At 44.1% G+C, this 17,847-nt stretch overlaps 2 protein-coding genes across 2 annotated transcripts; both read left to right on the plus strand.

Annotated features, from left to right (window-relative positions):
- The first annotated feature begins 387 nt into the window (after nt 1-387).
- Nucleotides 388-5,745, plus strand: LOC129742461 (uncharacterized). The gene has a single exon (XM_055734359.1). It carries the CDS (start codon nt 388-390, stop codon nt 5,743-5,745), a length of 5,358 nt encoding a protein of 1,785 aa, XP_055590334.1.
- Nucleotides 5,746-12,215: 6,470 nt separating this feature from the next.
- LOC129742462 (probable RNA polymerase II nuclear localization protein SLC7A6OS) lies at nt 12,216-13,065 on the plus strand. The gene is made up of 2 exons (XM_055734360.1): nt 12,216-12,617; nt 12,853-13,065. The coding sequence occupies exons 1-2, from the start codon at nt 12,216-12,218 to the stop codon at nt 13,063-13,065; spliced, it is 615 nt and encodes a 204-aa protein (XP_055590335.1).
- The last annotated feature ends 4,782 nt before the right edge of the window (nt 13,066-17,847 follow it).

The following is a 17,847-nucleotide window of genomic DNA, read 5'->3' on the forward strand; positions in this document are numbered from 1 at the left end:
CAACTACCTCGCTACGTGAGGTTAACGGTTGCTAACTAATATATTAGTACAAGGCACGAATTGCCTTGGACCAGGTGAGTACCTGTCCAAGAAGTTTATTTTTTCTCCCCGGAGCTACTTTGGTCCCTTTTTGCAGAACCATCGACCGTTTATTGCTGCATTAATCCTCGTCGACCGTTGGTGAAACGACTACTACAAATCCGGCTTGCAACTACCTCGTTACTTGAGGTTAACGGTTGCTGACTATATAATTAGTACAAGGCACTTATTGCCTTGGACCAGGTGAGTACCTGTCCAAGAGATTTATTGCTTTCTCCTCGGAGCTACTTTGGTCCCCATTTTGCAGAATCACCTCTCCGACCATCTTCGCCGACCGTTGGTGACACGATGGCCCACGAGCTTCAGAAAGCCCAGCTGCTTTCCCGGAGGGACACACTGATCGCATCTCTGGGTCGGGCAGAGGTATTCATCGATGGATACGACGAACAACGAGACCAGCCACAAGTGAAAATACGTTTGGAGTACTTCGATTCCATGTGGACGGCGCTAGAGCAGGTGCAGGGTGAACTTGAGGACACCGAAGCGACTGAAGAAGGTAGGACACAAAATGCAGAATTGCGAGCCAATTTCGAGCCTAGATTATTTAAAGTTAAAGGAGACTTGATGTCTAAATTGCCCGCCACTACTTCCTTTGAAACGCCAAATCCTCAACCCTCTCTCTCAACCACACATCTTTCTGGAATCAAGCTACCCACGATATCCCTTCCCGAATTCGATGGTGACTACGAGCAATGGTTACCATTTCACGACACATACATCGCTCTTATACACAATAATCCCGACCTACCACCCATACAAAAATTCCATTATTTGAGGGCAGCTTTGAAGGGGGAAGCTGCTCAGTTAGTTGAATCGATCTCCATTTCTTCGGCTAACTACAATCTAGCATGGAACATGCTTACTGGTCGGTATGCTAACGAGTACCTTCTAAAGAAGAAGCACCTACAGGCATTGTTCGACATACCACGCGTAAGAAAGGAGACAGCAGCTACGCTTCACAGCTTGGTCGACGATTTCGAGCGCCATACTAAAATCCTGCATCAACTGGGGGAGCCAACCGATAGCTGGAGTGCGATTCTGGAGCATCTACTGTGCACGCAATTGCACGACGACTCTCTGAGGGCCTGGGAGGATCATGCGTCCACCATCGAGAACCCGAATTACGCATGTATCATCGAATTTCTGCAGCGTCGAATCCGTGTGCTGGAATCAATATCGGTCAACCACCACCCCTCAAGCTCAAACATCGTTGCGCCACCGCAGCACGCAAAACGCTTCACCAGCCACCAGCGCCTTTTATCTTTTTCGTCAACCGCAGCCACGAATTGGAACTGCCCGGCATGTCATCAGCAACACACTTTGCTAAAGTGCTCGAAATTCCATCGTATGCCTGTCAACGAGCGCCTAAAAATAGTCACCACCAAAGGTTTCTGCATCAACTGCCTGCTTCCAAACCAGGCAGGACACAATTGCTCTACCCACAATTGTCGACACTGTGGTCGAAGACATCATTCGCTTTTACACATTCACCGCTCTGATGAAGGAAGGAGAAACAACAGTGAGCACCAGCCGAACAGCTCGACGCCTGTGGTAGTCCAAACAAATTCATCCTCCCCACGAGCCAGTCCGGCTCAGCAAACATCCGCAGCAACTGCTGCAGTCGTCCCACACATCGAAAGTAGCACACCCATCAGCCAGCCGAACGAAACCGTTTTCCTTATGACAGCAATCGTAAATGTGGTCGACGCCTTCGGAAAACCTCACCCAGCCCGTGCGCTTCTGGACAGCGCATCGCAGCCGAACTTAATTACCGAACGCATGGCACAGCTGCTACGCGTAAAACGACATAGGGTAAACGTGACAATTATGGGCGCAGGTCAACTATCGAAACCAGTTCGCGAATCAATTTTTACCCAAGTTAAATCTCGCTCTAGCAACTTCTGCTGTGATGCCAACTTTCTTGTGATGCACAAAGTTACCGCTAATCTCCCTGCGCAGGACGTATCCCAATTAGGCTGGAAACTTCCGAAGGAAATCTCACTTGCTGACCCCTCTTTTCATCGAAGTCAACCGATCGATCTTGTCTTAGGTGCTAGGCATTTTCACGATTTCTTCCCCACTGCAGCTCGTCTACAGATCGACAATCGACTTCCTCTCCTTGTCGATAGCGTTTTTGGGTGGATAGTATCAGGCTCCGGTACGTATGTTGGTCCCGATGGTGAGGAGGAGGTTGACAAAAGGCTACAAACAACCGTCGTGTCCATGGTTTCCCTTGAGCAGATCATCGAAAGGTTCTGGACGACCGAAAGCCTGTGCATCAATGACACATATTCAGCGGAGGAGAAATTTTGTGAAACCCTGTACGATTCTACCACCACACGCAACGAAGAAGGACGATATTTGGTACGCTTACCCCGAAAAGCTGATTTCAACGTCATGATTGGCAACTCGAAAGCGAGCGCGCTTCGCCGGTACCAATTACTGGAACGCCGACTGGATAGGAACCCGGAACTCAAGGAGGAATACGACAGATTCATGCGAGAATATCTCTCCCTTGGCCACATGAAACTGGTCAACACGGACGACGATCGCTCTCCCGTATCCTATTACCTGCCACACCATCCCGTAATTAAGGATTCAAGCACGACCACGAAGGTCAGAGTCGTTTTCGACGGCTCATCAAAAGCTTCATCCGGCTTCTCACTCAATGAAGCCCTTTGCGTGGGTCCTGTAGTGCAGGACGACTTGCTTACGCTCATTCTCCGTTTCCGTACACTGCCAATTGCTCGCGTAGGCGACATAGCAAAAATGTACCGACAGGTTCTAGTACATCCAGAAGACACACCCCTGCAGAGGATCCTCTGGCGTTTCACCAACCACACTCCAATCCAGACCTACGAGTTGCTCACCGTTACCTACGGTCTGGCCCCGTCATCCTTTCTCGCGACCCGTACCCTGAAGCAGCTAGCGAAAGAAGAAGGCTCATCGTACCCTCTGGGCCAGGCGGCCCTCGAAAAATGTTTCTATGTGGACGATTTCATCGGAGGAGCCCAATCGATCGAAGAAGCCGTACGTCTGAGGAACGAGCTATCTGAGCTGCTGTCGAAAGGAGGATTCGAGCTGCGTAAATGGACTTCGAACCGTCTCGAGGTACTTCACGGTTTGAACGACGACCAAATAGGCACACAATCTTCTCTGCAGTTTGGCCCTAACGAGACGGTGAAAACGCTGGGAATTAGCTGGGAACCCGAGGCCGACTTTCTTCGATTCGATTCACAGGTCGAACCAAACGAAAAACCGTGGACCAAGCGAGCAATCTTGTCCACTATCGCCAAACTCTTCGACCCGATGGGCCTGATCTCTCCGGTGGTGGTGACAGCGAAGATGGTCATGCAGCAGCTCTGGCTACTACCATGTGGATGGGACGATCCAGTGCCAGAAAGCCTACAAGAGAAATGGAGAAATTATTGCCAAGATTTGCCCAAAATATCCGCATTCCGTGTTCAACGATACGCCTTTCTGCCAAACTCCAAGGTTCAACTGCATACATTCACCGATGCTTCCGAAGCCGCATACGGGGCATGCGTTTACGCACGATCTGCAGATTCCAACGGCAACGTCAGAGTCCAGCTACTTGTTTCGAAGTCCAGAGTTGCTCCACTGAAGAAAACGAACATTGCTCGTCTCGAATTATGTGCTGCAGCGCTCGGCGCTCACCTTTACGTCCACGCCAAACAAGCCCTCGATCTGGAAATTGAGACTTCCCACTTTTGGACGGATTCCACAGTCACGCTGCATTGGCTGAAAGCTCCCCCACACAACTGGAAGACATACGTGGCAAACAGAGTAGCTGAGGTACATCATCACACCCAAGGTTCGCAGTGGCGACATGTTCCGGGAACCGACAATCCAGCTGATTTCGTTTCGCGCGGCATGACAGTTGACGAATTACTCCGCTCCGAATGCTGGAACAACGGACCTAACTGGTTAGCTCTCCCTCCGTCAAACTGGCCTGTGTTCGATTTGCCAGGAGCACCTGAAGCTGCACTAGAAGCGCGCCAAGTCGTAGCCACTATTCAAATCAAGAACGATATCAACCCGCTGTTCCTACGCTACGATTCCTACACCCGTCTGCAGTGCGTTACCGGTTATTGTTTACGTTATCTCTCCAACATCCGAGCCGCGATTAAAGCCAGAAAGAATTCACCATCATCGCCCAGTCCTCACCTCAGCCGATCCATAACAATCGACGAACTGCGAATTGCAAAAATACGCCTCACTCGTTTAGCACAGGAAGATGCCTTCAGCGATGAAATTCGGGAACTTGAAAAGGGAAAAAATGTGTCAAGAAAGTCCTCCATCCGGCTGCTGAATCCTATCCTAGACTCCGAGAGAATATTGAGGGTTGGAGGTAGACTAAACTTGTCCCAGTTGCCCTATCACACCAAACACCCTGCCCTGCTCCCTATGAATCATCCCTTCACTCGCATAGTTGCTCAATATTACCACCTTAAGCTCCTTCACGGCGGCGGGCGCCACTTGCTCGCTACGATTCGCCAAGAATTCTGGCCACTGAATGGCCGCCGATTGGTGCGAAGCATTGTACGCAATTGCTTTCGCTGCACCCGTTTGAATCCAGAACCAGTACAACAACAAATAGGCCAACTACCGGCACAGCGAGTAATTCCAGGAAGGCCGTTCGAAGTCACAGGCGTTGACTATGCGGGCCCGCTCTATCTCAAGCCAGCACACTTCCTAGCACCAGCGCTGAAAGCGTACATCTGCCTTTTTGTATGCTTCACAACGAAGGGCGTCCACATAGAGCTTGCTAGCGATTTGTCCACCCACACATTCCTGAATGCTCTTCGCCGTTTCATCGCCCGACGCGGCAAGCCTGCCCACCTACACTCCGACAATGGGAAAAACTTCGAAGGTGCAAAAAATGAGCTCATCGAACTGTACCGGATGCTGAACAACACTAAGAACCGGGACCAAATCGAGAACGTCTGCGCCTCCGAAGGAATACAATGGCACCTTACTCCCCCAAAGGCCCCACACTTCGGCGGATTGTGGGAGGCAGCAGTGAAGGTCGCCAAGAAGCATTTATTTCGCCAGCTCGGGCCCACCAAACTATCGTTCGAAGACATGGCCACCGTACTGGCAGAAATCGAATCCATAATGACCTCCCGCCCACTGCTCCCGATTACTGATGATCCAGAAGACCTCGACATCCTTACGCCCTCGCACTTTCTCATCGGAACCACAGCGACAGCCTTGCCCGACCCAGACGTCTCCACCGTTCCTGTTAATCGGCTGACCCACTATCAGCAGCTCCAGCAGCACGTCCAGCAGTTTTGGGTCCGTTGGCGAGACGAGTATTTGACCGAGCTTCAGCGAGATTCCAGGCACCGTAGCAGAAACGACGAAATCACCCCGGGACGAATGGTCATCGTAGTAGACGAGTTGCAGGCTCCCCTCAGGTGGCCTCATGCGAGAATAACAGCAGTCCGACCAGGAAAAGACAACATCGTCCGGGTTGTCTCACTTCGCACAACAAAAGGAATCATCACACGACCAGTCACCAAAGTCTGCTTGCTGCCGTTCTCCGATGCCACCACCGACGCAGAAGGATGTCCAGCGACCAGCAACCAACCAGCAGAGGAAATAGCAGCGAATTTAGTGTAGTTTTATCCTAGAAAATAATCCAATTCCTTGCCGCATGTTTAAGAGATAGTTTTAGAATGATGAAGTTGATGTTTACGTTAGATTAGAATTTGTAAACAATTTGTATTAGTATTTGTGTGTTGAATCGTATTCAAGGCGGCGGGTATGTTGCGCCCACTGCTAAAAAACCGCTCCTGCGGTGTAATCTCTAGGTAGAGCTAGGTAGCCGAACCCCATCAACTGACAGTTGCGAATATCGCTTGCACCAACACAAGCGCGCACTGTCTGTCAACGAGGGTCGGCGGGTAGGAACGAGCTTGTCTAGCAGTTTCCGCTTAGTCAGTCTGTTCCGAGAAGTCTTTGGCAATAAATCTAGTCCGTTGAAATGGAACATAATTTGTTAAATGTCGGTCGAATAAAGTCCAAGTCCTTTGCGTAAGCCGTTAGTTTTTTGAAACTGAGTGGATCCGGAAAGAAACAAAAATTAAACACAACGTAGGGTCCGGTTATCGCTCGACGGTACAGCTGGTTACTTTTGATGTTTCACGAACTTAATTTATTTTGAACTGATGGATTACATTTCATTTTCTGGCCTTTTATATTCATTTTCGTCCAGACTCTACTTTCATAAATGTACTAGGTCTCATTTTTTATTTATTCGGTTGTCCAGACTCTAAAGGTACTGGGTCTCCTTTCCATTGTAGACCTTGGGGTCTGATGAGATCCATTTTCTACCTATCTCCCTATTCAAATCTCGAAGCTTCGCGACGCTTACTTTACCGCGTGAAAAGTGAGTGAAGCTGAGATCCCACTTTCCAGTTTTATTGGCACCCCGGATTTCACTGCTGTGAGTACGTTCGTTCTTGGGCTGTCAGACTGAACTGTATATGAACGTGCCCCAACATGTCAACAAATCGCAAAATGTTTTTCAATCAACGGTAAGTCTTACAAATTTGTCTTCCTGAATTTTTGTGTTTGAACATGTTTTTCTCTGTTTATTCTAGATAACATAGTTATACTTCATGCTAGGGTGGGCCTACCAAGAAGGAACAGGCTAAAAAAGTACAATGAAAAGTAGGTATTGGTGATAAATTTAGTGTGGTGGTATCACAGTTGAAGCCTCCCCAATAATCTCGTTCAAAGGTTTTTGCCATTTTCCTTTGATTTGGAGTTCGGGAATATATTCCCTGTGCCAACGTTCCCAGAAATGGTTCTTCAGCTCCATTATGTACCGGAATCTTAAGTCGTAAGGGACATCGGGATTGGAAAGATAATTTCCGATCTCGTTCTGCTCCTTGATGGGTTGTCCAATCAGCAAATGACCTGATGTCAAGGCTTGAAGATCATTTGGATCATTTGAGCATGGGGAAATTGACCTTGAGTTCATGATTGCCTCAATTTCGATCAATAAGGTGGTAAATTCCTCGAAGGTTAAGCGCGCGTTTCCTGTCACGATGCTGAGGTGGTGTTTTGCAGTTTTTATCGCTGCTTCCCACAGGCCGCCTAGATGAGGGACTCCGGGAACGTTGAAATGCCACTGTGTACCTCCAGCCGACAGGAAATTAGCGACTCGCTGATTGTGATCATCCGATTGGATTTTTTGTACCATGCCCGCATTTCTCGCGATGCTCCTTGGAAATTTGTATGGTTGTCGCTATAGAGATGTCCAACTGCTCCTCTACGCCCGATGAAACGCCTCAACGCTGCGAGGCACGCGGTAGTTGTAAGTTAAGCTCTTGTTGCGTAGCATACAAATATAGCGATGTACCCTTTCATTGATGTTGCGCCTCTGCCGCGACGATCGACCAATGTGATGGGGCCACCGTAATCGACTCCGCTGATGAAAAATGGGGGGGGCCTGATTAACTCGTTCTGGTGGAAGCTGTCCCATGATTGGCTGAGACAAACCACGCTCTGGGCTCTTTCGATAGCACGGAACGCAGCTCCTAACAGTATTGCGTGCCAAATTCCTTCCGTTTGGAACCCAAAATCGTCGCCGAGTGAACGCCAGTAGTGCTTGTGCTCCGATGTGATGATTCTTCACGTGTTCTTGGTGAAACAAAACCTTCGCTAAACGACAGACGACAACCTGCGGGCGAATGGGAAATCCGCCTTTCTGTAGGAGTCTAGTCAGTTGCATCCATTTCTCGATGGCTTCCTCGACGGTGTTAGCACCGGTCAAGCAGTCGTCGACGTAGATGTCATTTTCCGATTCCTTCGCTATCGGAAACTCGTTGCCCTCATCGATGAAAAGTTGTTTAAGGGTGCGTGTTGCCAAGAAAGGTGCGCATGCTAAACCAAACGTGACTGTGTTCATCCGGTACTCAGCCACCTTTCGACGCGGATCTTGCCAGATCATACGAATCCGATCGCTATCCTCTGGTGACACTCTAACCTGCAGATACATTTTCTCGAATCTCCGGTTAATGCAACTCGATGGGTTCGGAAATTGAGAAGAATGCAGTAAAGAGACTTCTGCACGACCGGCCCTGTCATCAGCAAGTCGTTGAGCGTCACTCCGTTGCTGGATTTCAGTGGCCCGTTGAAGGCCACTCGAAGTTTCGTTGTAGTGCTGTCCTCCTTCAGCACGCAATGGTGAGGCAGGAATATCGTGCGTTGCTGTTTCGTAGACGGCTCTGCTCTGCTTATGTGACCCGCTATGATGAAATTGTTGATGTACTCTTCGTACATCTTCCGACGTTCTGGATCCTTGTTCAGCCGTTTTTTAAGAAGATCAAACTGCTTTAACGCCTGGTACCCCGGTTTCCGCAATCTCGACTGGATCTCGCTTGAACGGGAGTTTCACGATGTACCGCCCAGTATGGTCTCTGGTGGAGTGCTGTCTGTAGTGGTCCTCACACAACCGCTCTTCCACTGATAGGTGGCGCTGTGGCACGAGGGTTTCAAGTTCCCAGAATCGAGAGACAAGTTGGTTCACCGTTGGTTCAGGTTCTGCTTCGTCATCAGAAAGAGAAGTCATTAGACACAACGAGGGCTTGTTGTTGGCAGATTCGGTGCGGCATTATCATGCGACGACCCAACCTAGAACTGTCTGCTGCAACACTGGCTTGCTTGAACCCAACGTTAAGCGGGCAACAGACTATACAACATTTGTACAAATGCGATAAAATTCGATGAAATTTTCTCGCTTTAAACACGATTTGCATAGCGTATGGCACTGCATGAATGAGTGCCCAAACGGTTGGAGTAAAATCGGTCGGGATCGAAATATTTTGAACAAAACATCCTCCCCGCCGGGGTGGAGATGGTTTTTTTTGTTGCTGTTGCTGTTTTCGCCAGCAATCGTTTGTGTTCGCGTGAAAAATGTTTATATAGTGTGTGGGCGAGCATAGATCAAACAATCGGGACTGTTTCGTGTCCTTTTAAATTGGTATTGGCTTTTTTATCAATCCTATTTCATCAACCACAGTTTTAATTATGGAGCACATGGAGCAGTTGCTTCCTGACCTGATGTCCGTGAGTTCGAGCCCAAGAGTAAAACCGATCACAGTTTAACCGGATAAGTTTTTCAATAACAGTCCCCCAACTGCATCGTCGATATCAGTCGCAAATGATATAATGACGTTATATCGACTGTAATCGAAACAAACAAACAATTACGTTTCTTATTTTTTGAGATTCAACTATTAACATTAAAGATAGGTAAAAATATATTTAGAAACTGTTATCATAAAAAAGTGAACATCTGTTGCATTAAATTAGACATAAATTTAATGTGAAAAATCGTGGTTTGAAACGATTGCAATAAGCGTACTTCATCTTTGCAATAACAATATTCAGGCTGTTTCAACTGTAGACATGCACATGTTTTTACAAAATGATCTCCAGCACTCTATTCATGAAGTTAGTCAAGACGAATCGCTTAAAATGTGTAGGAACTCCTACAAACATTATCGAATTAAAAGGAACAGAATTTTTCTTTAAGAATATTCCTAAAGTAAACGGCTCTCACTTTTCGCTGTAAAACCTGAAAATTATTTTAAAAATTTAATGGTTGCTTTTAACCCCGAAATTTATGCAGCACCGTTAACATTTCCACGAAATATGATGATTTTAAAAAAGGGAGATGAGGAAACCCGATTTCTTTTTTGCTCACTTTAAAATGTTCACATCTGCTGTCAAACATAAAGGCCAAGAGCATTTCTGAGGCAACAAAATTATCTTTTTTAAGAATTTGATAATTTTCATTTTTTTACATTTTAAAGAAAAGCATTAGTAAAATTACTTAATGCGCGGTATGAATGAACAACACGCAGCCATATTTTTGCGTCAATAATGTTTTATTCTTAAAAATAGTCATTTTTCTATGTGTTGATTTGGGTTGCACCTAGTAAATTTAACTGCATTCGTATTTAGTAAAACTTTATGAGAAGAAGACTTATTTAACTTCGTGTGTAGCAAAATTGATATGTTGAATGATAAAACAAGTATGCGTAATGATATAAATAAGGCAAGAGGCTTGATAAAAGTGAAGGGCGAACACGAAATCATTGCGATACCGAAAATGCCATGCCAATTTTCTAATAATGTTTAGAACCCAAGAAAAATGTTAGGGTAGTTTTATGCATATTTGTTCTTAAAAAATCAAAAGAAAAGTTATTCGATGGAGCCTTGAGTGTAAAATTGAAGGCATTTTCGCTTGATGCCCTCTATCAAAGTCTTTACAGTGTCATCTGGTACCAGTTTCTCAGTTTAGTTTTCCATTTTCTTAACATGTCCTTCTCGTCTTCGAATGTCTTCTTGCTCTTCCGAAGATCTCGCTTCACTATTGCCCAGTACTGCTCCTCCTGGCACAGCTTTGGACAGTTTGGAAGGTTCATGTCCTTTGGAACAAAATAGACAAAATTGGCCTCATATCACTCCAGGACACCTTTAAAATAGTGGCATGATGCCAAATCTGGCCAAAATAGCGGAGCTCCGTCGTGCTGCTGCAAGAACGGCAAAAGGCACTTCTCGAAGCACTCAGTTAGTAGATCTCGCCATTTTCTGTGCCCTTTGTCACGGAAGGCTCACTCCTCAGTCCGCAAGAGCAGATGGCTTGCCAAACGAGATATTAGGAGGCGAACTACATTTTCTTTTTCTTAAATTTGTCGTCCACATCAAATTTGCTCTTGCCGGTGAAAAACTCCAACTCCGGAATTTGCTTAAAATAGGCTTTTATATACGCTTCGTCGTCCATCACACAGCAGTCTTCTCGTAGAGCTTCCGTGCCCGATTTTTAGCCGTCGATTGTTGCCGCTCATCGCGGTTTGGGAAGTTCTGTACCTTGTATGTAGGTAGTCCTGCTCTCTTCCTTGCCAAATCCCGACTTGAAACGTTGGGATTTGCTTTTGTTCTCCGGTCCCGGTCCGGTTCCAGCTCCTTTGCCGTGGTTCAAAGTCAACCGCTCCTGGAACCGCTTAAACACTCTGGAGACGGTTGAATGGTGAATGTTCAACATTTTTCCCAACTGCCAGTATGACAGGTCAGGAAATTCCAGGTGTTTGAAAAGAATTTGTTCTCTCAACTCGCGTTGGTTCACCTCAATTTTCGTTCGACTTCGAGTTTGTTAACAATACACATCAATGAGAAAGTGTGGAAAATTTTGTTGATTTTTAGCCAATGGTGAAAAAGTGATACCCTGTTGAATGTGTCCCAAAAATTCCTTGTTCGCCCTCTAGTAAAATTACGATGCAGCATGGTCTAATTGCCCCGCAGCATAACGGATTTTAGCCCTTTCATGGTGTTTTGGAGGTTTTCATTTAAAACACTTATTTTTTGTAAATTCATGCTGGTACCACCCAAACATCGATTCTGCTATGAAAAAAAGATCAAATGTAGGGATAAGATGAAGGATATGCTTTGAAAAATAAAGGTTTAACCGGTTTTTAAATTACAAATACCGAAAATATTTCCGATAATGTCGTCATTACTATCCATCTTGTGACCCTCAGTGTATACAGCATTATCTTACGCGCGCAAAGCTTTTTGCATTGCACGCTATTCGAAGATAGTAATGACGTCATTTATTAACATTCGAAAGAGTTGTTTACAACTGTAAGGTGTGGACTTATCGCGCATTATTTAATACACATTTTATGATAACATTTACATTTGGTCACCCCTCGACAGTACGGCATAAACTTTAGGATTCACTGTTGATCTCTTTCTCTCTCTTTTGCAATCGCATCGCTGGTTTAAAGCAAGGTCGTCGAATAACAACAAACGAACGTTTGGCGTATTTCAAGATGTGTAAAATAAGTAACCGGAGATTTTCCTTGTGGCCGTAATATCGGATTTCACATCTACCTTGTCTATTTATACCGTGACTTGAATCCCTCCAATGTTTAAACTTAAGGACATCCCTAAATATAGAGAAAACAAAGTAAGCGCATGGTTAGTGCATTTCTGTTTGGTCGGAACCAGAATCCTAGTCTCATTCAACTTTCGACACAGGATATTAGCAGAAGAAGGATGGCCACCGTGACCGGATGAAGCGACGGGTCGACGAACACCCGCTTAATGCTTTCGTGTTCAACTGCAAACGGCAACGCACCCGTGATGATCAAGTTCCTTTGGCAGCCACGAACGACGCCCAGGCTGCAGCGGGCTCGGACACGGAAAACGAGGAAACCTCGACGGTGCTCAACTTTTACGGAACTTTTGAGAAGGCCGATAACATCTCAGCGCACCTGCTGCAGCGGCTAACGAAGGAGAAAGCCAGGAATGTCATAGCCCGGGTACATCCACGTCTGGTATCGATCGCTTCCCGAAACCGTGCGGCAAACCGGTTGGCGTCCCAGAAATGTCGCTTCCGGATTGTGAACTACGTTCGGTCGCTCAGCCAGACCGATGACGGATTCGAGGGAGAAACGGTCACCACTGTGATGGATGTGAGTTGTTATATTGTGATCCGGAAAAGGCCATAGAAGAATCCGACAACCACCACCACTACCATTGTGGACGTAGAGCGGGACAATAGCTCCACGGAACAGGTTCCGGTTTCTGCCAGCAGAAGCTACAAATTGACGTCGCAGACAAAAGCGACGGCGTGGATGGCTACGTGTACGATCCACGCCTATACCATTCATCCCGAACTTGGACGATATAAGTGTTGCCGTTTGGGAGGATCCACTATACTCGAGCTACCGAGAATTGTGTGATCGTTCCGATGATTCCGGTGCCGAAAAATCCGAAGACTCGAACTCGGAAAGTAACTGGCGCAACGACTACCCGGACGAGGATAGGGATGTATTCAGTGGAGACAACAGCGTCGTTCCGTCGGACGGCTTCAATGAGGTTGACGAAGAGAATGATGACTATTTATATCTGTACGACTGAGAGTTGAATTCCACTTAGACTGTACAGGGTGTTCAACAAGTTCGAATGTAAAAAAAATAACGGTAATTCAAAATTAACTGGAAAGATTTTATTTTTTTTTTACTCAATTGGAAAGGTAATTCAATAATGAGTAGGCGTTGACTTGATGGTGGCGCACGCGTTTTTTTTCTCCGTCCGTGGAAATTGAATAATTTGTTAGTTTTTATAGTGAATGTTATCGATGAATCTTGACAAAAGGCTTGGATCGGATAGCAAGGTTATGTGTTGTACCAGGAAGGGTCCCTTTTCGTATTCTGGGCCGCTTAACTGTGTTTTTTTGAAACTCGACTACGGGAGCTTGAAATAAATCGGAACTCCTCAGCTCCCATGTGTTGTTTTATTCAGTTTTCCCGGAAGAAAGACTGTTAATCTGGGCAATTAGATGGTGTACATGTAGTTGCAAAAATCTGGTCCAGGTTCGTTCTAGAACATTTCTGAGCCAATTCGCATCAACAAACTTCTTCTGCATTCTTCTTCAATTCAGCACTGCTACTCTTCCCCCACATATTTTCACTTTATGTTATAGCTCGTTACGAAACGTATGTCTGATAAAACCTCAAAGATATTTAATTTCTCTTTATTCGACTAAAGTGCGAATTCAAAGGGATTTACACAGTTAATAGGAAATTTTAGGATGTTTCTCTATTTTTTTACACCAATGGCTAAACTCTGACCAGAGATTGTTTGACTGCTGTATAGGTAAAGAAAACGTAATGATTCACTTTCGTTTCACATCGTCTTAAAAGCAGAATCCATTAAGCCAAAACCTCACACTACGGTTTCGCTGGCCATCAAACTTTCCAGACAATCATGGGCCCGATAAGTCGTAATCGATATGCAAACGAGAGTGCAAGAGTGCCTAAAAGGTGTCCAAAATTGATCGAAAACGGGCGAACGTGCCCAAAAGTCGAAATAGACCTCAGACCACCTCATGCTGGTTTATTTTTTTCCGACTTCGCCGTTCGGACTTCCCACTAGCGTGTCGCTCCAAAGGACCGGAAAAGGATCAAATTGAATTAAACGACCTCACACCAACGTTGACGCGACGTCTGACTGGAGCAGTCCCGCCCCATCCATTAATACCGATGAGGACAATCAATGGCGTCGTTTTCTTTCCTTCGCCGCGTGTTCAAAGTTGGGGGAACATTTTCCAACAGAACAACTGCAGAAAATGCCACGTACCGATACTTAATTCCGTAATCAGATTTTGCTAACATTGACGTGTTACTTTTTAATGTTGGTATTCGAATTTCACTTAGGCTAAGCCCGGTTGTTTGTGTGGCACTACAGTATGATATTGAAAGGAATTTTGAGACATTACAAAAAGTGATCACATTTTAAAGGTGATGGGAAGTATCAGAGAAAGATGAGATATCAATGAAAGTAAGAACATAAGCCGTAAATATCAGAAATTTCTCGAAATAGATACAACGGCAGGACTTGAAATTGCGGGTTCAGTCTCCCATCACCTTTGAAATTGTGATAATTTTCAAAAACGAAGATGTACCAAGACGAATTTAAAACATTAGATTTAGTTACAAAAAGTGGTGTTCCAAAACTCTTGTTTTTAGCACTTCATAAATGCTATTATATCGTTTAGCAAGCCCAACTAACTATATTATTACTTAGCTTTAGTTATGTATGTATGTATGTATGTATGTATGTTTGACCCACCAGTGGCTGATAGGTCTTTCGCCCCGAGGCGGTACGGGAAGTCTCGATCGCACATTCAAATACTGTTCATGCTTAACTCATCAACAATAATTGCATTACAACCCAGGGGTCAATTACCACTGGCTTGGGACAGGTTTGACTCATCTCACTCCCTTCCAACGGTTCGAAACAAATTAAGAATCCTGAAAAGGTAGCTAAGTAACCTCCTCAAGATTCCAAATTTACCGAGATACTCCGGCTGGCTTGAGCCTACAATCCATTGTATATCAGTTTTCCGCTTGTGTGATGTCCTGTCCTACCGCCCACTTATCCCCAATAATAGAGTTAAGCTATTTTGAATGTATAATAAAAAAGCAAATTTATGTTCACCTTACCTTGTAACCAACTGCACCTTCCTTACCTCTACGTACTTATCCCCATGATGGCTCTAGTATGGTGATCTCATATGCCAAATCGCCATTCCGCCATATTGAAAAAAGTTTTGACAGCTGGCTGTAGTGTTTACGAAAAAAGAGGTCCAGGGATGCCAGGTGTTAGAGATAAAAAATCAGATGGCAAAAAAGTGTGTATGTGCACAAGCCAATCGTAAACGAAAGATCAAAAGATTTAAAACCGTACTGGGGTTTAGTTTATCTTATTATATTTTTAAATTGAGTTTTCGGAAAAAAGCAATGATATGAGTATATTCAATGAATTAATTTGTATTCTAAACACTTTTTTGTAATAAAATTTCAATACAGTTCGGTCTATCCGTATGTTCCGAAAAAGAAATTTTTTTCATTGACCGTTATGATAGAAAGGATCTTATTAAGGGTGTAACAAACAACCAAAACCCTAAACCGGATGTTGCTTGTTCCTTATTCTTGTTACCTTATCCAAAGAGCTATTTTGTTTCCCTCCAATCGAAAAGTGTTGGATGAAAATAAAAGTAAATCGGTTCTGCTAAAGGAATATAAATTCTGCTATTGATAATTTTCATGATTAAATGATAAACGATTTTATGGTTCGAAATTTTATTTTCAAATAACTATTGCATCATGTAAATACTGCTTAAGCCTTTTTCAATATTAACATATTCAGTTAATGTACCTTCACCACCACCCACGAGCAGCGCTGAGCTGGAGCTTTGCTGCACTTGAGGATGACTAGCAATTGGACAGCATCACCTGCAGAATCCTTCAGGGGCTCAATCCATTCCGGACAATCAACAGTCTGCAGTGGATCGAACTGATTCCCCAACCCACTCATCGGACTTATCGTCATGCTGCTCAGGCGCCTAACGTTGCGCCTATTTTCCTATTTCAGCTCATCGGTCCCATCATTCAAAAGTGCCAAAAACTTCATCTGATATTCCCAAATCCTACCCATCAGATCCGGATTACTCGATTGGATCTTCTGGAGCAGCGATGGCAACAGACGGGGGTCCTCCTGAAGCAGCTTTTTCATCTCGATGAAGATCGGATGTTCCTGCAGGAGGGCGCTTCTCGGACGATGGAATGTAACGCCTCGCCATGTTACCATCCGATTCGATGACTTTCTGCTGCTTCTAGATAGCTCTTGAAAGAAAAAAGTGTTGAATAAGCATAAATTTGTCATAAGTAATGCAAAATTAATGTTACTCACCGCTACCGACAAAGCTGGCACCGTCGTTTATAGGTCCAACTTCTTCCAGCTTTGCTTACCAGCCCGGAACTCAGCCGGAAGATTTTGTTTCGATTCTATGAATTATATTTGCAAAAATCAAGGCGAAATCTTTGTCTAAGCAATATCTTGGTGATTGGCAAAACTTCGTGTTTCACAAAAAATCAGAGCACCGGGGTCCCAGCCAGCCAGCAGCCAGTCGAACAGCCAGCTGTCAAATTTCGGCTCCTCCTCCGCATCCAACCCTCGCCTACTTTTTGCCAAAGAGAGACCACCATATCTAGAGGCATCATGCTTATCCCCAAACATGAATTCACGACTACTTCTGCTTAAAGATACCCCAGAGTAATTGGAACTGGAAAAGAAAAAAATACAATTAAATTGTAAAAAAACAACAACAAAAATTATTTAACCATCACTAAGGGATTGTATTTATACATTTCTTCGAGAATTGAATAATTGTAACCCGCTACAAAAAAAAACATATTTTCTCAAACTAAATGACAGTATCCAAAATTTAAAAATTATATTCGGAACAAGTTCTTTACACCTCTTTATTATACTTATAAAATATATTTATAAAATAAAAAATCACATTAAATTGAAAAAAAAATATTATAATATAAAAATATAATCGCAAAAAAAACAAATATACAAAAAATTTAAATATATATAGAAAATAAACAAACAATACGTTGACTATAAAAACTTACAACAAATGAACTCTAAATACATTATCCTTCTTTCCCCCCCTCCGAGAATTCACTATCAGCATTATCAAAAAATTCATCTACCTTTTTCTTAAACGAATCCCTATCCGAACTTAGCTCTTCCCACTCGTTTACCGTTAACCTATATTTCAACATGTCTTGTTTCAAGGAATCGTTCCATGTGAAGCTAGGCCTCCTTTTTTTTCTTTTATAAAAAAAACAGATTTTTCGCCATTTTCAATGGGTGATTTCCATCTCTTCGCATATTATGCCCAAAATATTTCAGCCGAGCTGCCCTAACTCTTCTATTAATGGATTTACCCCTTAAAAGTTTTCGGACCTTAAATTTATCGTTAGAAACTTTTCTACAATAAGTCCAAATCTCTTTTAAGAAAATTTTCTCATATTTTTCCATTTGATTTCTGCTGCGCTTAGTTAGTGTTGAAGCTTTTGTACCGTATATCATCGAGGGAGCTATCACAGTTTTGTATATTAATAATCCGATTTCTAAAGGTGGGTTGAACTTTTTGCAGAAATTTACTATCATTTTTGCAATTTTAAAAACATTTACAGAACGTTGTCTAACAGTTTCTGGCCTATTTAAGCTGCTGGTAAGCGTGACACCTAGATATTTAATAGATTTACACACTTCAAACCTTTTATTATTTAATATCATAAATTTCGGTTCTTCTTGTGTTCCATTAGGATTCCTTATCAT

This window comes from Uranotaenia lowii, chromosome 2 (assembly GCF_029784155.1).
Source record: "Uranotaenia lowii strain MFRU-FL chromosome 2, ASM2978415v1, whole genome shotgun sequence".
NCBI classification, from domain to species: domain Eukaryota; kingdom Metazoa; phylum Arthropoda; class Insecta; order Diptera; family Culicidae; genus Uranotaenia; species Uranotaenia lowii.

What these genes read in the sequence shown, in the direction of transcription:
- LOC129742461 (XM_055734359.1), top strand. Translation starts at nt 388, where the DNA reads ATGGCCCACGAGCTTCAGAAAGCCCAGCTGCTTTCCCGGAGGGACACA.
- LOC129742462 (XM_055734360.1), top strand. Translation starts at nt 12,216, where the DNA reads ATGAAGCGACGGGTCGACGAACACCCGCTTAATGCTTTCGTGTTCAAC. An exon ending in CGGTCACCACTGTGATGGAT is followed by an intron (nt 12,618 to 12,852) that starts GTGAGTTGTTAT and finishes GCCGTTTGGGAG; the next exon opens with GATCCACTATACTCGAGCTA.